Here is a 23,543-nt window from a genome sequence, read left to right on the forward strand (position 1 = left end):
CTTGTGAGGGCAGGATGACACCGTTCTGCCCAGAGACCTCTTGCTAGTGCTCCGGATCAGTTTCACCAAGAGAGATTATGAGGCAGGCCCAGACTCGAAACATCCTGAGAGATCACGTGGGCCACATGAGTGGCCACAAGGCTGAATGGGAAGAATGCAGTAAAGAGGATAAGGGATTGGAGTGAAAGGGGATAAAGACACACAGACAGATGGCTTGCACACCAGGCTGCTCAGGAGGTGAGGTGAGGCCCTTTCTTGAGGCTCGGGAGGCTATGGTGGTCCATACTGTGTGTAGATTTTATGCCTCCGCATCAGGAGAGGGCAAGGGAGGGAACGTCCCTGGGATGTCCCTTCGGCTAACATCATGTGGGCAGATTTCGGAAGGAGCTTGCGACACAAGCCTCTTTGCAGGGAGGAAGGCCATTCCTATCTTCAGTGGCCTTTTACGAAAAGGAGGGTAGCAATAGCAATAGCAGTAGCACTTACATTTATATACCGCTGTATAGCCGAAGCTCTCTAAGCGGTTTACAAGGATTTTAGCATATTGCCCCCAACATTCTGGGTACTCATTTTACCGACCTCAGAAGGATGGAAGGCTGAGTCAACCTTGAGCCCCTGGTCAGGATCGAACTTGTAACCTTCTGGTTACAGGGCGGCAGTTTTACCAGTTTTACCGGGTAGAAAGAAAAGAAGGGGACACAAACACAGAGTGACTCATTTGCTTTCCCAGACTGATGGGACAGACACACTTTCCAAACGGCATTGGGTGACATTAAATCCTGGCTGAGGGGATGCATTGCAGATCCCTTTGGTGGTTGTGTGTGTGTGTGTGTGGTTGTTTTTTTTTTAACATCCCACATGTTTTAATAATGACTGTACTAACTCCAGCTGTGGGTAGGATGAAAATATCTTTATTTGTTATATAGATATAAATATTTTAATATGCTTAATAACATGTAAAATGTCCAACATAAAAGCTCTCCAACACTCTGAGAGGTGATTATTACACTGGACGTCGGCTATTCGAACTCATCCTGCAAAGAGAAAGTAAGTCAAGTGTACCACTGCCGTCAAGTCCGTTCGACTCCTGGCGCCCACAGAGCCCTGTGGTTTTCCTTGGTAGAATACAGGAGGGGTTTCCCATTGCCTCCTCCTGCACAGTATGAGATGATGCCTTTCAGCACCTTCCTATATCGCTGCTGCCCGACATGTTTTACCAGCGGGGATTCGAACCGGCAACCTTCTGTCAAGCATTTCCCCGCTGCACCACTTAAGGCTTCCCATAAAGAGAAAGTGGGATTTTTTGCCTCAAACAGTATTATTATGTGCTTGGATTTAAAACACATCTGAGCTGTTTGGGTGGGGTTTTTTTAATTTTTAAAGTAAATGTAGTGTTTGTCTTTACCAACTAATTTAATAATTGGATTAACAGCCATGGGAGTGAAACAGATAAGTAGCTGTAACACGTTCAGAGCACTGCCCCCCCCCACCCCAAAGCCATGACCAAGCAACATTGCTTACCTGTGATAATGAGTCTTCAACAATGTAGCTAAATTGGGGAGAATAATCATAAGAAAACAATCAGGTTCATTGTCTGAGAGGTTGACTTCCAAACTTGTTTTGCTGCAGTCCTGTGCCCACTTACAAGAGAGTAAACCTTATTTCATTCTGGGAGTTGTTACTTCCTCAACCAGGGGTGGGCAAACCTTGAACGCCAGTAAATTGTGACTGGGGGTGGTGGGAGTTGTAGTTAGGAATATAGGAAGCTGCCATATACTGAGTCAGACCGTTGGTCCATCTAGCTCAGTATTGTCTTCACAGACTGGCAGCGGCTTCTCCAAGGTTGCAGGCAGGAATCTCTCTCAGCCCTATCTTGGAGAAGCCAGGGAGGGAACTGGGAACCTAGATGCTCTTCCCAGAGTGGATCCATCCCCGGAGGGGAAGATCTTGCAGTGCTCACACATCAAGTCTCCCATTCAGATGCAACCAGGGCAGACCCTGCTTAGCTATGGGGACAAGTCATGCTTGCTACTACAAGACCAGCTCTCCTCTCCTAGATTATTATTTATTCGATTTCTATACCGCCCTTCCAAAGTTGGCTCAGGGCAGTTTACACAGAGAAATAACAAATAAATAAGATGGCCCCCTGTCCCCAAAGGGCTCACAATCTAAAAAGAAACTTTAGATAGACACCAGCAACGGTCACTGGAGGAACTGTGCTGGGGGGGTGGATAGGGCCAGTTGCTCTCCTCCTGCTACATACAAGCAAATCACATAGGGTATCACATTATACCCTAGGAGGAGGGAAAGCACATTGCCATGCAATCCTACCCAGAGCGTGGCTGGCACACAATCACTTTCCCACCCTCCTACACACGATACTGTTACCTGGAGCAAAACCTATTCTGCAAATGGATGGAAAAAAAATTAGAGGGAACACTGGTCTGGAATCCTGGCTGGATGTTCTTCGTACCCAGCTTTTGATATGACAGGGGTCTCTAAAACCATGCATGGTGTGGAGAAAGTGGAGAGAGAGAAATTCTTCTTCCTCTCACTTAACATTAGAACCAGGAGTCATCCCATGAAATTGATGGCCAGGAAATTTAGGACCAGCAAATTGAGGTATTTTTTCACACAATGCATAATCGATTTGTGGAATTCTCTGCCACAAGATGTGGTGACAGCCAACAACCTGGATGGCTGTAAGAGGGGGTTTGGATAACTTCATGGAAGAGAAGTCTATCAATGGCTACTAGTTGGAGGGCTATAGGTCACCTCCAGCCTCAAAGGCAGGATGCCTCTGAGTCCCAGTTGCAGGGGAGTAACAGCAGGAGAGAGGGCATGCTTTAACCTCTTGTCTGTGGACTTCCAGAGGCATCTGGTGGGCCGCTGTGTGAAACAGGATGCTGGACTAGATGGGCCTGATCCAGCAGGGCTGTTTTTATGTTCTTATGATAATGTGAACAGGCCCATAATGTGGCCCTTAAATGTGCTGAGAATCATTTTCATAGGAACATAGCAAGCTGCCATACACTGAGTCAGACCACCCATCAAGTTCAGTATTGTCTACCCAGACTGGCAGGGGCTTCTCCGAGGTTGCAGGCAGGAGTCTCTCTCAGCCCTATCTTGGAGATGCTGCTGTGGAGGGAACTTGGGACCTAGATGCTCTTCCCAAAGCGGCTCCATCCCCTCAGGGGAATCTCTTCCAGTGCTCACACTCATAGTCCAGACAATGGAAGAAGCCATAACTCAGGGGTGGGACCCATGAAGTTGGCAAGCAGGATGTCCCAGGTCTAACCCCCAGCATAGGAACATAGGAAGCTGCCATATACTGAGTCAGACCATTGGTCTATCTAGCTCAGTATTATCTACCCAGACTGGCAGCAGATTCTCCAAGGGTGCAGGCAGGAGTCTCTCTCAGCCCTATCTTGGAGATGCTGCCAGGGAGGGAACTGGGAACCTTCTGCTCTTCCCAGAGCAGCCCCATCCCTTAAGGGGAATTTCTTCCAGTGTTTATACATGTCCCCCATTCAAAAGCAAACCAATGCGGACCCTGTTTTGCAAAGGGGATAGTTGATGCTTGCTACCACAAGAACAGCTCTCCTCCCAAGGGAGAACCCCCAAAGGGGCCAGTTATTAGCCCAACACCCAGCTTCAATATTTTAGTGCCCTCTTTAATTGTAATCACACAGAGAATCAAATTCATTTTTGAGAGGTCCAGACCTTTGTACTGCATTGTTCCGATCAAGAATTACTACGACCTACTGTTTGATACCTTGAGCTATCGTCACCAGTCTGAGTTTCAACAGTTCTGTGTGGGATGGAATAAAAGCAATGTTAATTCTGAGCGGTATTTTTAGCACAACCAGCTATTAAGATCAACACATAAGAGACCCTACACTCACTACTTCCAGGCATGAAAGTTCAGTTTGGTAAATACGTTCAAGAATGCCGTGTGAACAAAAAGATCATGATATAAATTACTTTCGGCGTAACCCAAAATGCTTGTATAAAGAGGAGGCACTCTGGGCTTATTCATTTGAAAATATGATCGCTAACAAGGTTAGGAAACATTTCCAAGGAAACAAAGCACTAATTAAACTATAAGTGCTTTCCAGATACTATTAAAGCAGGCTAAATCAAATGAGGCCCCGGAACACAAAATGCAGTTAGGCCAAGATTAAACAGCCCTTAAATTGGATGGTAGTTAAAACCAGTATGTTGTTTCAGTGACACACTGGCCCCGTTCAAAGATAATGCAGAACCGTGGGTCCAATGGACCCGCAGTTCTGCTCCCCACACACACCGTTCTCCCATCTATGTTTTGACATCAGCGAGACGGCAGAGAGGCAGGGACCTTGTTGTGCGGGCTTCCTTCAAAGGATCATAGGAAGCTGCCATATACTGAGTCAGACCATTGGTCTATCTAGCTCAGTATTGTCTTCACAGACTGGCAGCAGCTTCTCCAAGGTTGCAGACAGGAGTCTCTCTCAACTCTATATTAGAAATTAATAACAATCTTAATTTTAAAAAATTCCTTGCCTTTTGTATTCTCTGTATTAGAAATTAATAAAAATCTTAATTTTTTTTTTAAAGGAGTCTCTCTCAGCCCTATCTTGGAGATGCTACCAGGGAGGGGAACTTGGAACCTTCTGCTCTTCCCAGAGCGGCTCCATCCCCTGAGGATGGAGTGCTCACACTTCGAGTCTCCCTTTCATATGCAACCAGGGCAGACCCTGCTTAGCTAAGGGGACAAGTCCTGCTTGCTACCACAAGACCAGCTCTCTTCTCCTTCTGTCCTCCTTGTGTCCTCGACAGAAGGACAGCCCACACAGCCAATACAGTGAGAGGGAGGGAGGAGATTCCTCCCTCAACTCCGGTTCTGTGGGGTTCTCCGAAACCGCAGTGCCAGTGTTCAGATTTAACGCTGGTGCCGCAGAAATGAAGTTTGCGGCGCCAAAACTCCACTCTGAACCAAAGCTTCAGACTGGAATTTGGGGAGGAGAACTGTGGGTTGCTTCCCCCCCGCAAACTCCATTTCCCCGAATCCGGACGAATGGGTGAGAAAACCAGAGGTGAAGAGACCTCCGGCTTCCTGTTATGTCTGAATTCAGTGAATGAAATGCAAGGCAAACTGAGGTTAGAATCAAGCTTTAGGGAATGAATACAGATTCATTTTTGAGACCTCAAGATGCTCTTTTTGAGCAGCTCCTTGAAATACAATTATTCTTGAGGATCATCAGAATGAAGGGAGTAGGCGAGGAGGAAAAGGTATGCCTTAAGGGAACAATTGTGCCGTTTACACAGCAAGCATGGAGCATCACTTAATTACAACCGAAAGTGCCCTCCAAATGAAGCTATACATAGCAATGCAGCACGGAAGGTGGCCTGGATTTATTACACTCAACCCTCCTTTATTTAGTCCTGTCGTGCTAGGAATAGCATCTAATCCCAAATGTTATGAGATTAGCACACACAAGAGCAGTTCTTGGGCATTTCTGTATCCCTCTGACTTACACTTATAGCTAAAATGTACACTTCTCTGGTACTTGCAGACAGAATACAAATATAATTTGTCCCAAACTGGGGCATGCTGGTCCTCAGCAAGAGAAGAGTTCTCCGTCGCTTTTTGTTAGGTTAAAAAGACGAGAAGGACAGTAAAGCTTCAGACTCAGTAATTGAGCATTCAAGGGACGGTTTCCTCGCTGTTTCTGCCTGCCTGCTTCCAGACAGTCACAATGATGTCATGGCAAAGCCAGAGGAAACATCCCCATAAATATTCCAGTGATGTAATTCTTGAGCGAGTCGCTGAGACATTCCTTAATCTGACACACACAGGCACTTGCTGCTGATTACCAGTTTAATTAATCACCCCACCTTTCAGGCACAAATGCCTCACAAGACAGCACGCAGGCATTTCCAAAGCATCAGAAATGTGTTCGAAAGTGCAATAATCCAGGGGGTTTATTTTTATTTTATTTTATTAGAGACATTTAATAAACTGCCCACTCCGAAGACTCCGGGCGGTGCCCAACGACATGCAAACAGGCAACATTAAAAGTTACATTACATTAACAATTAAAAATTGTTTAAAAAAACAAAAAACAAAACCTAAAGTAACTATCAAAGAACAGAAAAATGAACTACAGGGCAAAAGCCTGGCGAAAAAGAAAAGTCTTCAATAGAGATTTGAAGATCGGTAAGGAAGGGGCTAGCTGGATCTGTAGGGGGAGAGAATTCCAAAGGAGTGGGGTAGCAACCGAAAAGGCCCTTTCACGGGTCCTAGAGCCCCGAACATCTCGGAAATCAGGGACCGACAGAAGGGCCACCGGAGATGATCTAACCAGATGGAACGTAACTAGATGGGGCTCAGGGAGGGGTTCACAAACTTGGGTCCCCACAATGGCCTGTAGCTGTGGATGATGGGAGTTGTAGTCCTGGGGACCCAAATCTGAGACCAGCCATAACCAGATAAGAGGAAGTGAGGCACTCAGAATAACTGTCATTTACACACACAGACACACACTATACACACACACACACACGGCACAATCTACCAAGGAATTCTTGCTCACTTAGCAATCAAGACTGGTTCATGCTTTTACATGATTCCAGTGGCGGATTAACGGAGAGGCAGGGTGGGCATTTGCCTAGGGCGGCAAAATTTGAGGAGCAACAAATTTTGCCTTTCCTCAAATTTTGCCACCCCTCTCTATGGGCAGTGGCAGCTGCAGCAAGAGTGGAGTGGGCGAGGAGAATGTCCCCCCGTTTTACCGCATTTTTTTAAAAAAAGGCAAACCTTTTCCGTTTAATGTAAAACAGTGGCGAAAGTTCTCCGGTACCAGCCATGGGCAACAAAAAGCTTAATCTGCCCCTCCATGACTCCCATTCGTTTCAGTGGGGCTGGTACCGGAGAACTGTTGACTGTATTCTGTCCATGCAGGGTCCATAAATAAAACCCAACGTACAAGTCCATAATGCTCAACTTTGGGCAACAAAGTGAATAGAAACAAGGGCTTTGTTTAACTAGCCATTCAAACGTTAGGCAAGCGGTCGCTCTGAACGTTTATAGACATTCTCCCGGCTGCCTCACTTTCCTTCTCTGGTTCTTGAGGATTCGCCTCCTCTTTTTTTCCTACATGGAAGACACTGACGATGTGATGGGCATTGTGGTGTATAAAGCAGAAAGGCCCAGAGACCTGGCTTCTCTCTACTTTTTTTTCATCTGTGTGCAGAATGCGATTTATTCTGGGTGGCAGTATCAAGGCAATGTGTGCACACCTGTATTCAAAATGGGGCCTTCCTGATTCCACCTGAGCGGGATGTAAAATTAACTGAGGAGAGTAAGAGAAGAGGAACAGTAGGAATGGCTTTAGGAGAACAAAATTAGCATCCTCTCAAAAGGTAGAATACTAATTTAACCAGTATTCCCTCTAACAGGGATTCCCAGATGTTGTGGACTCCAACTCCCAGAATCCCCAGCTGCAATGGATTTTGCTTGGGGATTCTGGAAGTTGTAGTCCACAACATCTGGGAATCCCTGTTAGAGGGAACACCGAATTTAACCACAAGATCCCAGTATTTGTAGTCAAGCAAGATTACTGTGTGCCATTTTGGAGGCTCACTGTAAACAATAGGAAGCTGCCGTATTCTGAGTCAGACCCTTGGTCCATCTAGCTCAGTATGGCCTACACTGACTGGCAGCAGCGCTCCAAGGCTGCGGGCCAGAATCTTTCCCAGCCCTACCTGAAGAAACTAAAAAGAGGCAGCACCGTTTGACCCTTACTGTCCCTGCGCTCACACTAAGGCTACCAACCCCTGAACATGCTTTTTAAATGGACTGCATGGGGAAAAATTATTATTATTATTATTATTATTATTATTTTCATTTTATATCCCGCTCTTCCTCCAAAGAGCCCAGGGCAGTGTACTATATACTTAGGTTTCTCCTCACAACAACCCTGTGAGGTAGGTTAGGCTGAGAGAGAAGTGACTGGCCCAGAGTCACCCAGCTAGTCTCATGGCTGAATGGAGATTTGAACTTTAGTCTCCCCACTGGGAGACTAGTCCCCGGTCCTAGTCCAGCACGCTAACCACTACACCACTCTGGCCACCATTTTTCATAGACACACTTTTTAACATAACAACAAGATGGCTGAAAAGGCGAAAGTGAACAATATTCCTTGTTTTTATTCACACATCACAGCAGCAATGCTATTTTGCTAGTTTAATCTACCTTGATTTAGTTAGCCCCTTCAGCTAATGAGAGTGGAACAAGAGGGAAACAAGCTAAGAGAGCCAGCATGGTGTAGTGGTTAGAGTGCTAGACTGGGACCAGGGAGACCTGAGTTCAAATCCCCATCAAAAAATGTGGTGTGAGAATTATTTATCATTTATTTAACGTATTTTTATACCACCCAAAACTTAAGTGTCTGGGTGATTTACAACAAAACGTAAGAATAAGAAGAGGAAACGGGAGAATCCATCCGTTATTACAACAGAGAGTTTATTAGAAATTCGGTACTTAATAATAGGGAATGTTAGCCCAGGATTATGTCTGTTGACATCTGTTTTGCATAGTATACCGGGATTATGACATCTGTTTTGTATCTGTTTTGGCAGATCGCTATACCTGGGATGCTGGGAAGTTGGAAGAATTCAAATCTGGTGGGGACAGCATAATGGTGAGTGAGCCAACTGGGGCTTGTTTAATATATGATCAAGTGACAGAGAAAATGGCAAGAGTTTGACCTCGAATGTTCCAATATTTCCAACGGCATAACACTGTTGTAAAATTACAAACAGCCCTTTGAACCTTTGCATGGTGTAACCTGGGATGAACGTACAATAAAATGTCCCGTTCTGAAGGAACAAGTGGATGGTGTGCACTCCTGAAGAAAGTGAAAGGAGTTATCCCCTGCTAACTTGGCAAAGAGGCACCTTTTAACGTGGTGATTCTCTTTATTTAGCAGGGGGAGAGTAACTGGCCCTCTTCACCCCCAGCACAGCATCCCTCCAGTGGCTGTTGCTGGTGTCTATCCTGTGTTTCCTTTTAGACTGTGAGCCCTTTGGGGACAGGGATCCACCTTATTTTATTCATTCATTCATTTATTTATTATTCCTCTGTGTAAACCGCCCTGAGCCATTTTTGGAAGGGCGGTATAGAAATCAATCAATCAATCAATCAATCAATCAGAAACCAACAGGTGCATATGAGAAAGTGGAATAAAGGGTCAGAGGGAAGAGTACAAGAGGAAAAGTAGAATGGCTTTGGGAGAACAAAGTTAGGAGTGTGATTAATGCATCACTGAAAGAACGCTTTTGAAAGTTCAGTATAGATGGTATTGGACTCCAACTAGATTACCATATTTACTTGAATCCCCTCAGAAGTTCTTTGATATTAGATGTCATCTTAAATGCAGGGTCCTCTTCCTTCCAGGTTTAACTGTTTATAACTGCATTTAACTGTATTTTTTTTAAAGGCGGTCGTCTCAAATTCAGAGTCATCTTCTATTTGGGTAATTGCGGTTTTTAAAAAAATCTGTTATTTGAACCATGATCAATAATGGAAATGTAGAGTGGAGGGTGCTGACAGATATGTTTTGGAGTTGCCTGTTCATGAGCAAATTGTGGGGAGAAGTTCTAAAGGGGAAAAAGACATTACTGGCTACTCACTTTCAAAAGAGCAAAGAGTAGCATCATTTGGATACATTACAGAAGAGATGTTAATGGTGGGCATAGAATGAAGGACCAATTTGCTGGCTGTCTAAATAAAAGGGAAATTGCAGACACATCCAGCTCTTAATTGGTCATACAGACCAATTTTATTTGGAAATTATGCTGACCAATTTTAAACCTGTAATTTCAGATCATGTGGCAAAGTTCTGTTTTGTGGCGTCGAAGCTCTGTAAAGCCTGTATTAGTAATTTGAAGAGTTTGTGATTTTGTAAACTTTGACATTTCTTGAACTTTCTTATTAATGCTATTCTTTGTTATTGTTTGTTAATCTGGTCTGTGACCGCAATAAATTTACTACTGCTCTTAATGATGGATTCCAAAGAGCATGGGATGTTGCTCTTATGTCCTAATTAACTTACTGCAAAGTAAAGAGAGTAAACCGGGATAAAATCTGTTGAAAAATGGAGCCTCTTTATAGGATATGGGGAGAATCACTTTCAGGATAGGAATCCTCCATTTGTGTGGTTATGTTCTCCTCACTAGGGCAGTTCGAGGGTTAAGATGCGAGGGAATATAAACTAGATGCTCATTTTTTAGTGTTATTCTTTTTCTTTTATACGTTTTGTTGGTCGAATAATGTTATGTTTATATATTGGATTAGAAGATGATGAGTTTAAGGATATGATCTCTTAGTGTTTTTGTTCTTGGTGCATTGCCTATAATAACTCTTCTATAATTGTACGTTGGCGATAATAACTTGTATATAAATTCAGTGGGGGATAAAAGTAATAGAAGCAGCTAAGAACTGTGACACCCAGAAGTAAATCCTGCCAACGCTGGTGAGTAATATAATACTATGCAAGTAGCCAAGAACTGTTACCTCCAGAAGGAAGCCATTACAGAGCTGGTGGCAAGAAATTGCAGTGGAATCTGTCTTGGAATCAGGCTTTTAAAAACCCAAGAACTAACCTGCACTATTTGCAACTCTTCTCCCCTCCCTCTCCCCTTTGGGGAGTTATTCGCACCTGGCTTCATGCTGCGGGGTAAATGTTGAGCAAAGCCACTTCGAATCACACTCGCGGCATTGAGGGAAGCAGCCCCTCCCCTCTGCTCTCGGGTTTAGTTTTGATGCAAGTTCACGAGGCATGCTTCTGTGTTTTCCTTCTAGCCAGTGGGGGGGGGGGAGAGCTTTCTAAAGAACTATATCTGCATTTCTGAAGAGAGTATCCTTCTTAGCACGCTAGTGATTCTACATCACTGCCTCTCCCTATTTGCTCCGGCGTTTTCGGAAAAAGTCGCTTAAACCCAGCGTTTTAAGAACCCGGAAATATACCGAGATAAGCTAGAATTCACAAGACAAAGCCTGATTTGTGCGTGGAGTGGATCCAAGGATCTCGAAGGGACTTCAGGGTAGGTTTGGCTGGTGTGTGAACGTACACACTCTCTTCCAGAGAAGATTCGGGGTAACAGCCCTATCTGTCAAGCCTCCTGGAGAGGCCTTGTTTTGCTTGCTAGGGAAGCCCAGAGAGCCGATCAGATGCCAAGAGCCTGACAGCGCAAAGAGCAAGCTACATAAAATGTCATGAGAGAGTTGGCGGGTGGGAGGGGCAAGGGGCGGAGCAATGCCAACCATGCAGACACAAATATAAAGATAGTGGTGGTGTACCACACTGTTATACATCCATATCCACATCACGGGAGAATGTGCAATCTCATGGAGCCCACTAAGACTTGGTAACTGTTGATACAGGAGCTGGGTAATTCCAAGGTCCCTCCACCAGTCCTTTTGATATAATACAAAATATAAATTATACATGCCCAACGCATTCGTTGAGGTTCATTCTGTAGGTTCTGTGCTACATGCAAGTGGCAAAGAAGCAGCACGCTAATCAAAGGAAATGGTTCCATTGCAGACTGCCTGATTATTCTTAGGTGGGGAAAAATAGACTAAATTCCGTGTGAAAACTCCATAGGAAGTCTCACATAAAGCAATTTAAAAACAGTGAACGGCACAGTTACCTCTTCTCCAGTCCAAAAGTGCGCTCTGTCTGAGTGCTGTGGAATTGCAGAGGGAAAGTTTATTATTTTAAAAGCGACCGCTATTGATTCACACATATATCAATGGCAGCTTTTCCTATCCTGTTATGTAGGCCAACATTCGAAAACAATGCTTATGGACCCGTTCAAACCCATTAAAACCTTTCTAGAGCCTTCTGCTGGGTCAATATGGGCCATGCAATTGGAGTGAAAAGGACCGATCTATCAGTGGCTACTAGTTTTGATGGCTAAAGGCTACCTCCAGGCTCAGAGGGAGGATGCCTCTGAACACCAGTTGCAGGGGAGCAGCAGCAGAAGAGAGGGCATGCCTTTACCTCCTGCCTGTGGGCTTCCCAGAGGCATCTGTGCGAAACAGGATGCTGGACTAGATGGGCTTTGGGCCTGATCCAGCTGGGTTCTTCTGATCAGGGCTGCCATACCCCCCCAGAATTCGGGTATCACCCAGATTATAGACATCTCACCCGGATTGCTTAGCCCACCCAGATTCGCCCGGATTTCAGCTTTCATTCTTAAAAAAAAACCCAACAAGCTAAGCTCTAGCCCTTGTAGAAGCGGAGTTATGGAGCAAAACGTGCAGTCACTCTTCTGCTCAACTGCTGGACTTGGATTAAGAGAGGAAGAGCAGAAGAGGTTAGCTGGGAGGGTTTCACTTTCACAAGTGCAGTAATCCCCTGAGGAATGCTGCCTTGTTTGTTATCTGCAGGGGAATCTCTTTTGGGCAGTTGAGAGGATAGTTTGCTTTTGATGTGAATTACTACCAGCCTGCCAGACTGTGTATTGTAATGTTTAAGGACTTTCTTGGCTTTACATTCAGTGCATGCCTACTTAGAAGTAAGCACCATTGGTGTCAACCAAATCTTCTTCCAAATAAGTATGTACAGAATTGCAGCTTTCATTAAAAAGCTGTCCATTTTTTGTTCTATTGCCGGTGTTAATATGTCAAGGGAAATGGTCAGGCAAAGATATTTTCCCCAACTATTGTTGGTAGATATCCAGAGCAAATACAAGTCAGCTGGAAAGAGCAGCTGCTATTTTGCATATGCAAATTATTTTCAAGCCAATTAAAATAATATGCAGATTAGTCACATGGATTTAGAGAGCTAGAATATGGCAACCCTAGTTCTGATGTTCTTAATTAGGAACATAGGAACAGTGTGTGTGTGTGTGTGTGTGACACACTCACTTACACACACACACTCTGAGTCAGACCATAGGTCTATCTTGCTCAGTATTGTCTACACAGACTGGCAGCGGCTTCTCCGAGGTTGCAGGCAGGAATCTCTCTCAGCCCTATCTTGGAGATGCTGCCAGGGAGGGAACTTGGGACCTAGATGCTCTTCCCAGAGTGGCTCCATCCATCTTACAGTGCTCACACTTCTAGTCTCCTTTCCATATGCAACCAGGGCAGACCCTGCTTAGCTAAGGCGACAAGTCACGTTTGCTACCACAAGACCAGCTCTCTTCCTGTTACACAGATCTTTAGAGTTCACCACTTAAAACAGAGCGCTTTGTTAATGGGAGACAAAGTTTGGCTCTCACCTGACATGTTTTCTTGGTTCACTTAGCATTCTTTTATCTGTAACATTAAGAACGATATTACAGTTGTTTACATTTGGCCAGGGATGTTGCTAGGTACTTAAAAGATCCGAGGCCCACACCCACAGCCCCCCTTTAATAATTAAACTCAGTCATACCCCCCAGCCACCCACCCCCGAATCATTACGCATGGTTTTTTAAAAGTCCCTGATTTTATAATATAGTGGTGATGAAGGTGGAAGCAGCAGAGAGATATGTGTGTCTGGGAACTCTCTCGCAGGCTCTGTGCCTCCATGGCTGAACTTCCTTCCTTTCTGGAAGAGGTCATGGAGGAGAGAGGTCTCTGATGAGCTTTGGGACTCTAAGCAATTCATTGGGGCCCCGTGCCCCACAGAGCCACCCCCTGATGACGCCCTTGCATTTGGGAATGGAGTCCACTTGGTCTAACAGCTTGATCCTAACACTTGCTCCATCAGCACATGAGGATTTACAATGCACAATGTTAGAAACAGAGGGAAACTGAATTTCGGGCCTATGATCTAGAACTACAGGCTTTATATTCACCAACAGGTTCACAATCAAGATGTTAATCTACACACTTCTGCAGTGTTAACCTGAGCAGCACCTCCGGTGGCTGTTCAGGCTAGATCCACTTTGTGAGTACAGGAAGTCAGGTGAGACTGTGTGGCCATATTCAAGAGGGCCATAATTAAAACCAAAACATACTTTACAGACTGTCAGAAAGGAAAGTGGATGTGTAATTATGGTTAGGGTCTTTAAAGGTAAAGGGTGCCATCAAAGGTAAAGGGTGCCGATTTTGACTCCTGGCGCCCACAGAGCCCTGTGGTTTTCTTTGGTAGAATACAGGAGGGGTTGACCATTGCCTCCTCCCGCGCAGTATGAGATAATGCATCTTTCAGCATCTTCCTATATCGCTGCTGCCCAACATAGTACCAGCGGGGATTCGAACTGGCAACCTTCTGCTTATTAGTCAAGCATTTCCCCGCTGCACCACTTAAGCTCCTTTGCAGTCACTTAAATAACATACCTTGGCTGTTGAGAAGCTCAGATTCTTCATACTAAATGGAAAAACACCATTTGACTAGCAGTTAATTAAAACAAACAAGATATCCTTAGAAGACCAAAAAGTATTTAGGATGTTGCGGGAAGTTTCTTTTTAGATTGTGAGCCCTTTGAGGACAGGGATCCTTCTTACTTATTTATTATTTCTCTGTGTAAACTGCCCTGAGCCATTTTTGGAAGGGTGGTTACTCTCTACACAGCCACACAGCCAAGCATACACATTCCATTTTGAGAATTAGTCAATCTTTATCAACACAAAAAGAGTCTATAAAGACCTTCAACTCCTTCCACTTTCTGGACCCAATAAATCCAGCTCTGTTTAGTCATGATTAAGTTCCGGAACGGGATCTGTCACATCTAACTTGTCCCCTTGCTTTCAGTGGGACTTGGTCATGACTAATTTTACCTAGACAGGTCCTGTCTTTGCTTTTAAATCACAATGTAACTGGTCTTTAGGAAGTTTACATACCACTCCTGAAACAGTAGTATTATACTCACCCAGAAGTTTGTGACATTCAGGTAATTTGATATCTCGCCCGAAAGTCTCTCAATCTCACTTTGAAAATAAAGCAGAACACAAAAATCTATATTCAGAAGTTGAAATTTAAACGCAATTGTTTGCCACACAAAAATGATTAATAAGTATAAAAGGTACAGAGGCAAGCCATTCGTCTAGATTAGTTCAATTTATTTCACTTTTTAATTTGTAAAAGGTTCCTTATTTTTTTACTCCTAATGAGAAAAAGGGAAGCAAATGCATTTCAAGGACAAAATGAAAACTAACCAGCTCAAAACAATGGAAATTTCAGGAGAAAAATGATAAGCTAACATTCCCCTGCTAACTGAGCAAAGAGGTGATTTTAAAGTGGTGATTTTTTAAAGTGGTGATTATCTGTATTGAGCAGGGGGAGAGCAACTGGCCCTATCCATCCACAGCACAGCATCCCTCCAGTGGCTGTTGCTGATGTCTCTCTCAGGTTTCTTTTTAGGATTGTGAGCCCTTTGGGTACAGGGAGCCATTTTATTTATTTATATCTATGTAAACCACTTTGGGGAACTTTCTTTGAAGAGTGGTATATAAATATTCATCATACACACACACACACACACACACACACACTTATAAGAAGCAGCTGTACTCATGTACAATATATGTCATTGAAAGTCAATGGCCTTGTTCACACAGTCATGTGAATCTAGGTTCAATGTGGGTTACCAACATTAGTGTGATTGTGTGATTCTCCCTGCAACTAGGATTTAGGGGCATCTTGCCTCTGAGGCTAGAAGTGGCCTATAGTCCTCAGATTAGTAGCCATTGATAGACTTGTCCTAACATAAGAACAGCCCTGCTGGATCAGGCCCAAGGAAGCCCATCTAGTCCAGCATCCTGTTTCACACAGCGGCCCACCAGATGCCGCTGGAAGCCTACAGGCAGGAGTTGAGGGCATGCCCTCCCTTCTGCTGTTACTCCCCTGCAACTGGGACTCAGAGGCATCCTGCCTTTGAGGCTGGAGGTGGCCTATAGCCCTCTGACTAGCAGCCATTGAAAGACCCCTCCTCCATGAAGTTATCCAAACCCTTCTTAAAGCCATCCAGGTTGTTGGCTGTCACCACATCTTGTGGCAGAGAAATCCACACGTTGATTATGAGTTGTGTGAAAAAGTAATTCCGTTTGTTCGTCCTAGACTTCCTGGCAATCTATTTCATGGGATGACCCCTGGTTCTAGTGTTATGTGACAAGGAGAAGAATTTCTCTCTATCCACTTTCTCCACACCATGCATGAATTTGTCCAAATCCCCGTAAGACTGTACTATATGTTGCACACCGTCAGGCATTGGCCATGATCCTACCCAACCGACATGGCATATCGACAGACCCCCTAGGGAAGAGGCTGAGAAAGGACAATTGGTGGAGTGTACACCAAAGAATTCAGACTACGAATTCCAGACTTCGCCAGCCCCACTATCAGGGATCCCTCGAACAGGGATTCCCAGATGTTGTTGACTACAACTCTCAGGATCCCCAGCTGCAATGGCCTTTGCCTGGGGATTCTGGGAGTTGTAGTCAACAACATCTGGGAATCCCTGTCAGAGGGAACACTGCCCACTACGTGCGTGCAAAATGCCAACTAGGATTCCCCAGTGTTGGGGCATGCTAGTTGGCATTCTCCGCACAAGTAGTGAGTTGTGATGCAACAATAGTCCTCTGCAAGCACTGGGCCCCAGAGGTTTGATCTGTAAGAAGCTTCCCCACAGGCATCGAAGATGTTAAAATATCACCATAACCTATAACGTCTTACTTTTCATATTCTTCTTTCTTTAGTGCCCAGTCTAAGAAGAAAGAAAAAGATCATTTTGCCCATTGCAAGTGGAACTTGTTCTTATTTGAAGTTTCTCTCTCTCTCTCTCTCTCTCTCTCTCTCTCTCTCCCTCTCCCCTTAGGTTTCCCCCTCCAAGTCACCTTGATTTTAAAACCAGTTTATTTGCCTTGATATGTCTCTTGGCATCCATTCAAGCGATTTCAGATTCTGACATTTTGATTTTAATCAGAGAGAATGTGCTGAGAATAGGCCAAAGACATTGGATTTCATTTTTTTCACTAAAGCTAAAGTATGAACCAGGTTAGAACTACTCCCTTACACCCAGGCATGGATTCACCCAGCACAGTTATCTGGATAAGGTTCCTGACTTCAGGGGAGAAAGGGTAAGATTACAAAGTCATTAATAAAGTACTTCCCCCAGATGTAAAGGTAAAGTGTGCGGGCAAGTCGATTTCGACTCCTGGCACCCACAGAGCCCTGTGGTTTCCTTTGGTAGAATACAGGAGGGGTTGACCATTGCCTCCTTCTGCTCAGTATGATGCCTTTCAGCATCTTCCTACATCGCTGCTGCCCGATATAGGTGTTTCCCATAGTCTGGGAAACATACCAGCGGGGATTCGAACTGGCAACTTTCTGCTTGTTAGTCAAGCATTTCCCCGCTGCGCCACGTAAGGTGACTCTCCTCCAGATGTACAATCCCCTTAATGTGTTTCTTTTTGCGATGAATACATACCTTTTGTTTTATAACGCAGCCTTGAGTTCTAAGTTTAAAATGAACAAAAGTGGTATTAGGTTCAAATACAGACCCTTATCTATTAACCCCTTAAATCCTATGGATTTCACCTCTGGAGTTAAAACCTGAACTGGTGTTCAGGCATGGGCAGTGTCTGGCCCCCTCAACCTGATTTTATTGTAAAAATAAAGAACCTGATTTTATTGTAAAAATAAAGAATGGTAAAAATAAAGAAAATAAATAAACTTGCCAGCGTGGTGTAGTGGTTAGAGTGCTGGATTAGGACCGGGGAGACCCGAGTTCAAATCCTCATCCAGCCATGAGACTTGCTGGGTGACTCTGGGCCAGTCACTTCTCTATCAGCCTAACCTACTTCACAGGGTTGTTGTGATGAGAAACTCAAGTATGTAGTACACCGCTCTGGGCTCCTTGGAGGAAGAGCGGGATATAAATATAATAAAATAATAATAATAATAATAATAATAATAATAATAATAATAATAATAATAAATAAATAAATAATTTCCATGCACTGAAATACAAGGGAAGGTTGTAAGCCAGCCACAAACGTAAAGAAAATGTCAAAAAGGTACCGCATTCTTAAGCTTCCTGTTTTCTGTTCTTAGAGCATCAATCTCCTGAACCTAAAAGCAAAAAAAGGAAACAGACAAAACAACCAACTGAATGATAGTTGGTGTCAAGGTAGCATATCAGTTAGCATATCAGTTAGTCCCTTGCTAACTGAGCAAAGAGGCACATTTTAAAAGTGGCAATTATCTTTATTTAGTAGGAGGGGAGCAACTGGCCCTATCCATCCCCAGCACAGCATCCGTCCAGTGGCTGTTGCCTAGATCCTGTCGAAATCAATGGGACTAGTTAGTCATGAGAACCTAGGCTGTAAAAAAAAAAAGATGGAGCTTGACGTTAGCAGCCGTTCTTCCACAATATGGAAGAAGACCTCTATAGAGAGAGAGAGAGAGAGAGAGAAGAGAGAGAGAGAGAGAGAGATTCAGCAGAAAAACACACATCTTTGATGTGTGAATGTGTGATGTGAGAATTACACCCATCTTAACCACCCATCTTTGATTTTCATGTGCAGCAGACCCACAAGGCTCATTTCGTGAGTTACTCACAGACTGGCTGCTGTCCAAAAAGGTGCAGATTTCATGCACAAGCCTCTTCCTCTGATCTTTGTTTTTTCTGAAACATAAATAGACAATTTCCCTATGTTTAGGCTGAATTTTTAATACAAAAATATCAGACACCATCTATTTCGAGAGGTAATTTTGTAGAAGGACTTACAAAATCTGCAGATAGGCCTCGTTTTTCACCAGCACCTGCTCACCATTTTCTATAATGAAACATGCACAGATGGAAAGAGGGCATTATACCATCAAGCACAGGTCGGTCAGAAATCAGGAGTCTTATTGCCTCAGCAGCAAACAAGATGTTCAAAAAGCAGTTTCCAAACCAGAAACTATGGTGTGGTCACACTTGGAGTACTGCGTACAGTTTAGAAGGATATCGTAGAACTGGAGCAAGGTGCAGAAGAGGATCAGCCCAGATGATCCTTATGAGGCAAGGCTACAGCACCTGGGGCTTTTTGGTTTGGAAAAGAAGTGACTACTGGGAGACATGATCGAGGCATATAAAATTATGCATGGAGCAGAGAGAGTGCATAGAGAGAAATTTTGCTCCCTCTCTCACAACACTAGAACCAGGGGTCATCTATTCTGTCCCATGAAACTGATTGCCAAGAAATCTAGAAACAACAGAAGGAAGTGCTTTTTCACACAAAGCATAATTAACCTATGGAATTCTCTGCCACAAGATGTGGTGACGGCCAACAACCTGGATGGCTTTAAGTGGGGTTTGGATAAATGCATCGAGGAGAGGTCTATCAATGGCTACTAGTCTGAGGGCTATAGGCCACCTCCAGCCTCAGAGGCAGGATGCCTCTGAATACCAGTTGACTAGCTCAGGAGTTCTCAACGTTGGGTCTCTAGATCAGGCTTCCCCAAACTGCGGCCCTCCAGATGTTGCTGAACTACAACTCCCAGCATACCCAGCCACAATAAATTGTGGCTAGGGATGCTGGGAGTTGTAGTTCAGCAACATCTGGAGGGCCGCAGTTTGGGGAAGCCTGCTCTAGATGTTATTGGACTTCAACTCCCATAATCCCCTGCCCCAATGGCCTTGGCTGGGGATTATGGGAGTTGAAGTCCAATAACATCTGGGGACCCAACATTGACTAGATGGGCCTTGGGCCTGATCTATCTGTTCTTATGTTCTTACTGAAGGCCCAACGATCACATACGGCTCCTAATTATGTAGCTGTCTGGATTGTGGCCATGGTTTTGATTCAGTCAGCAAAAAAGGTTATCTGTAAATGAAGTATGCTTCTATCAGTAGAACTCCATACGTTGAAAAATATGGAACATAATCTGGCAGGATCACATGTGGCAGTGAAAATTAATCTAATTATCCCAATTGGGAGAAGTTGGCCAACCAGTTTAAGAGGTTTGTGGCTCATGCGACCTGTTGGAATATCCCACCATCCCTAAAATTTACTTGAACGAGCCTTCCTTACCCTGTTTTTCAAGTAATGGCATTTTCCAAGCAAAACCTGGAACCAGAAATAAATATGAAGTTAGTAATTATTTGGCTTGGAGGTGACTATTTTAACCCATCAAATCAGCTTCTGAAAAACCTGGTAAGGCCTAGATAAAGACTGGTATTGCTCACAAACATGGAAGCACAGTGATCGTCCTTAAATTGTTCGCAAATAATTTAGATGGATGAGGGAAAGGATTAATTGGACCCTGGGAAGGGGATAAATGATACCTCCTTAATTTATTTGCGCAATTGGGTGTGGGCAGCAACAGTGACGTTGTCTCGGTGTTCAGTTCAACACCAGATACATTGTGGCTGGAGGGGGTACAATTACACAAGGTCCTGCCTTAATTAATCTGTAATAATTACCTCCTCCCTATGCTCGCATTCAGCTGCTAATATGCTTTAAATTCTCTGCCTCTTCCATAAATTATCCTCAAAAATTGGAGGGAGGATGGTGGGAGAGCAATAATGTTACTATCTTCATGGAGGGAACATGTAATGGGTTGGTTAGAGGCCATTATTTTAATATTTGTATGTAAATACAGTGATTCATGTTAAAATGATGTGCATGCTTCCTTTAAATGCAATTCCCTCCACTGTCATAGCTGTGGCGAATTCAGGAGGAAGGCATTCTAGGGATATCCTTGCAGAACCGATCATGCCCCATTTAAATTGCCTCTGGGCTAAAGAGGGGGTTAAATTAGAAAAACAGCCCCTCATCCCCCTATATGCCCCAGGGAACTAAGAAACTGCTACAAGAAGATTATAATGAGATGTCCTCTCCCAAGTCATCATGATCTCACCCCGCCCCAAACTGAATAGGGTGGGGATGTCATGCCCTTCTCAAAGATGTCCTTTCCCAAAGCTTAAAGTGAGGGTGCTATTAGATCAGTTCACTCAAGTCTTAAAATGGTGGTGGTCTCCAACTCAGGGATTGCAACTCAGGGATTCTCGGGGACCTTGGGTCCCCGGATGTTGTTGGACTTCAACTCCCATCATTCCCAACCAAAGGCCATTGGGGCTGGGGATGATGGGAGCTGAAGTCCAATAACATCTGGGGACCCAAGGTTGAGAATCCCTCTTCTACATTTCTGCTGTCAAAGTGGATCTATGGGGTGGGAGTGGGGTGGGGTGGCTGCAATGACATATGAGATACCCTTCCTCAAACCTTTGCTGTTTTCTTCCCCATGCAAGTGAGGGGGGAACTACACGGAAAATATATCAAAAGTGTGTGTGATAGTTATGGGGGGGGGAAACAGATTAAATGAATTATAATGAGATCTTTTGCGGATCATCCAAATCTTGCTATCCCCCACTCAAACATACTTTCTCTCTCAAGGGTTGGGGTTTTATTGAAACAACCCCATAAATCTACCTTTTAAAAAGTGTTTTAAAAAGAAAGCCATCCTGAAGGGGTGTTGTTGTTTTTAATGGGCCGGGAAAAACAAAGATGATATTATTAATTATTGTGTAATTATTATTATGTAATTATAGTATTTATAAATACGACCACCCCAGCAGTAGTGTTCTAGTGGGGCATAAATATTTTAAACCGATAGATATTATCAGGTCTGATATCTGACCATATCATGAAAAAATCATTAGAATGTTCACAAATCAAGATAATTTTAGTCATTTTCCTCCATCTAATTATTTACATATCTGGAAGGATGGTTAACGAATGTCATTATGTATCAGTTTTACTATTCATGTTTATGTATTGTCTTATTAAATAAATTAAAAACAAAAACAAAAAGAAAAAAAATCAGCTCTGATATGATGCTTAGAATTTGAAAAGGGTGATATTGTATTTAAAACACTGTATTTAAAACACCCATCCCCAAGGGTGTTCTTTGTTTTTGTTTTTTAAATGGGGGGGAAAGTGGGTAGGCGCAACAAAGTGGATATTATGAAATGTTATTATTAAATTATACTATTATTGAAGCTGCCCCGAACAGAAGCACACTGGAGGGGTGGGGCATAAATATTTTAAATAAATAAATAAATAAATAAGCAAGCCAGCGGTTGTTGCTGGCGGTTTCTTTTTTTAGACTGTGAGCCCTTTGGGGTCAGGGAGCCATCCTTATTTATTTAGATCTATTGCAAACTGCTTTGGGAATGTTTGTTGAAAAGCAGTGTCTAAATATTGGTCCTCTTCCTATAGATATTATTAGCTTCCACCTAGGATGCTCTTCCCTCCCCCCCCGCCCCCGCCAAAAAACCCCAAAAACTGTCTGTTTTCTCCCCCCCCCCAGAAAACATAGGGCTAGATGGGGAAAGCCTGTTTACATGCATGGGATAGGTACAGTGAGGCCTCCCTCACAGGGTTGTTGTGAGGATAAAAAATAACCATGCATAAGTAACCGCTCTGAGCTCCTCGGAGGAAGAGCGGGCTATAAATGTAATAAATAAATAAATAAAGCAATTCCCTTCCTCTAAGGTAAAGCATATCCCCGAAAATGCAGAGTGGTGCGTGTGTGGTGTGCTTTGTGTGTGTGGGGGGGGGCTGGGAGACTTCAAGGCAGAGCACACACCCCACCCACCCAGAGGCTCCTAGCCCCCTCCCCAAGACTATGATTATCACACCCCTAACCAAGCCAACAATAAACGCATCAGGCATGAGCAAGCAGGACCCTCGAGATCATCCATCCGAGCACCCTCCTCCTCCCCTCCTTCTATATGACTTAGGGAGAAAGGGGTCAGGGAAGGAGGAGACCCCCCTTAGCAGGCCCCCACCCGGCTCTCTCGCTCTGCGCCTCTTCTCGCCGGCCTCAAGCCTGAGTTTTGGGGAGCGAGGGGGAGCCTGCGGGGTCTCTTCAACGGCCGCCCCGGGCCAGCTCTCGAGGAGGGGGCTCTCTAACGGTCGCCGGGTAGAAGGCGGGCTCGGGACCCCCCCCCGCGCGGTTGTGGTAGTCCAGAGAGAGAGAGAGAGCCAGCAATAATGTGTGTGGGGGGGTCGCCAGATTTGGGGAGGGGAGTTGTTAGGGTTAGGGTTAGGGCATGGAATAAGGCTCTGAGCATCCCTGGCCGTGTGAAGTTGCATGCAGGGTTTTTCTGGACCTCGCCCCCGCCCCGCGCGATGGTGTTGGACTACAACTCCCATCACCCCCTGCCATGGCCTTAGTGGCTGCTGGCGGGGATGGGAGGGATGCTCAGCATCTAGGTCAAAAAAAGCCTGGGCTGTAGCGGCTTTGAGCAAGAGAGGGTGTTCCTTCTTAATTCTGCTGTGACCCCTGGTGGCATTTTATTTTATTTTCTCGAGTCTCTTCTGCCCCCGGCCCGCAGCCACACTGCGCTGGATTCTGCAAGGTGTGGGAGATTAAGATGCAATTTATTTAAACAAAACCGTCTCTGCAAGTATGCATTGATATATGCGCCTTTCAGCTGCCCGGCACTTGGCCAGCGGGGAACAGAGGCAGCTGCCATATACTGCCATATACCCTCTAGTTCAGTATTGTCTGCACAGGCCGGCAGCGGCTTCTCCAAGGCTCTCCCATCCTTGCCCAGCCCTGTCTGGA

At 44.5% G+C, this 23,543-nt stretch overlaps 1 protein-coding gene across 3 annotated transcripts; it reads right to left on the reverse strand.

Moving 5' to 3' along the window:
• Nucleotides 1-895: 895 nt before the first annotated feature.
• On the reverse strand, nucleotides 896-23,070 carry LOC128337714 (uncharacterized). Of its 3 annotated transcripts, none has more exons than XM_053279011.1 (14): nucleotides 22,762-23,070; nucleotides 20,000-20,035; nucleotides 18,712-18,760; nucleotides 18,543-18,609; nucleotides 18,003-18,053; nucleotides 17,410-17,437; nucleotides 16,656-16,686; nucleotides 14,854-14,911; nucleotides 14,321-14,351; nucleotides 13,276-13,312; nucleotides 11,698-11,733; nucleotides 3,724-3,811; nucleotides 1,522-1,549; nucleotides 896-1,034 (listed from the first exon to the last, which is right to left on the reverse strand). In XM_053279011.1, exons 1-12 carry the CDS (start codon nucleotides 23,066-23,068, stop codon nucleotides 3,745-3,747), a joined length of 798 nt encoding a protein of 265 aa, XP_053134986.1. In that variant the 5' UTR covers nucleotides 23,069-23,070; the 3' UTR covers nucleotides 896-1,034; nucleotides 1,522-1,549; nucleotides 3,724-3,744. The 3 variants fall into 3 exon arrangements, with proteins under 3 accessions (XP_053134986.1, XP_053134987.1, XP_053134985.1); XM_053279012.1 differs by having other exon boundaries at nucleotides 3,766-3,811; nucleotides 22,762-23,069; XM_053279010.1 differs by having other exon boundaries at nucleotides 3,776-3,811; nucleotides 22,762-23,063.
• Between the last annotated feature and the right edge of the window lie 473 nt (nucleotides 23,071-23,543).

This window comes from Hemicordylus capensis, chromosome 14, assembly GCF_027244095.1.
Source record: "Hemicordylus capensis ecotype Gifberg chromosome 14, rHemCap1.1.pri, whole genome shotgun sequence".
Taxonomy (NCBI): domain Eukaryota; kingdom Metazoa; phylum Chordata; class Lepidosauria; order Squamata; family Cordylidae; genus Hemicordylus; species Hemicordylus capensis.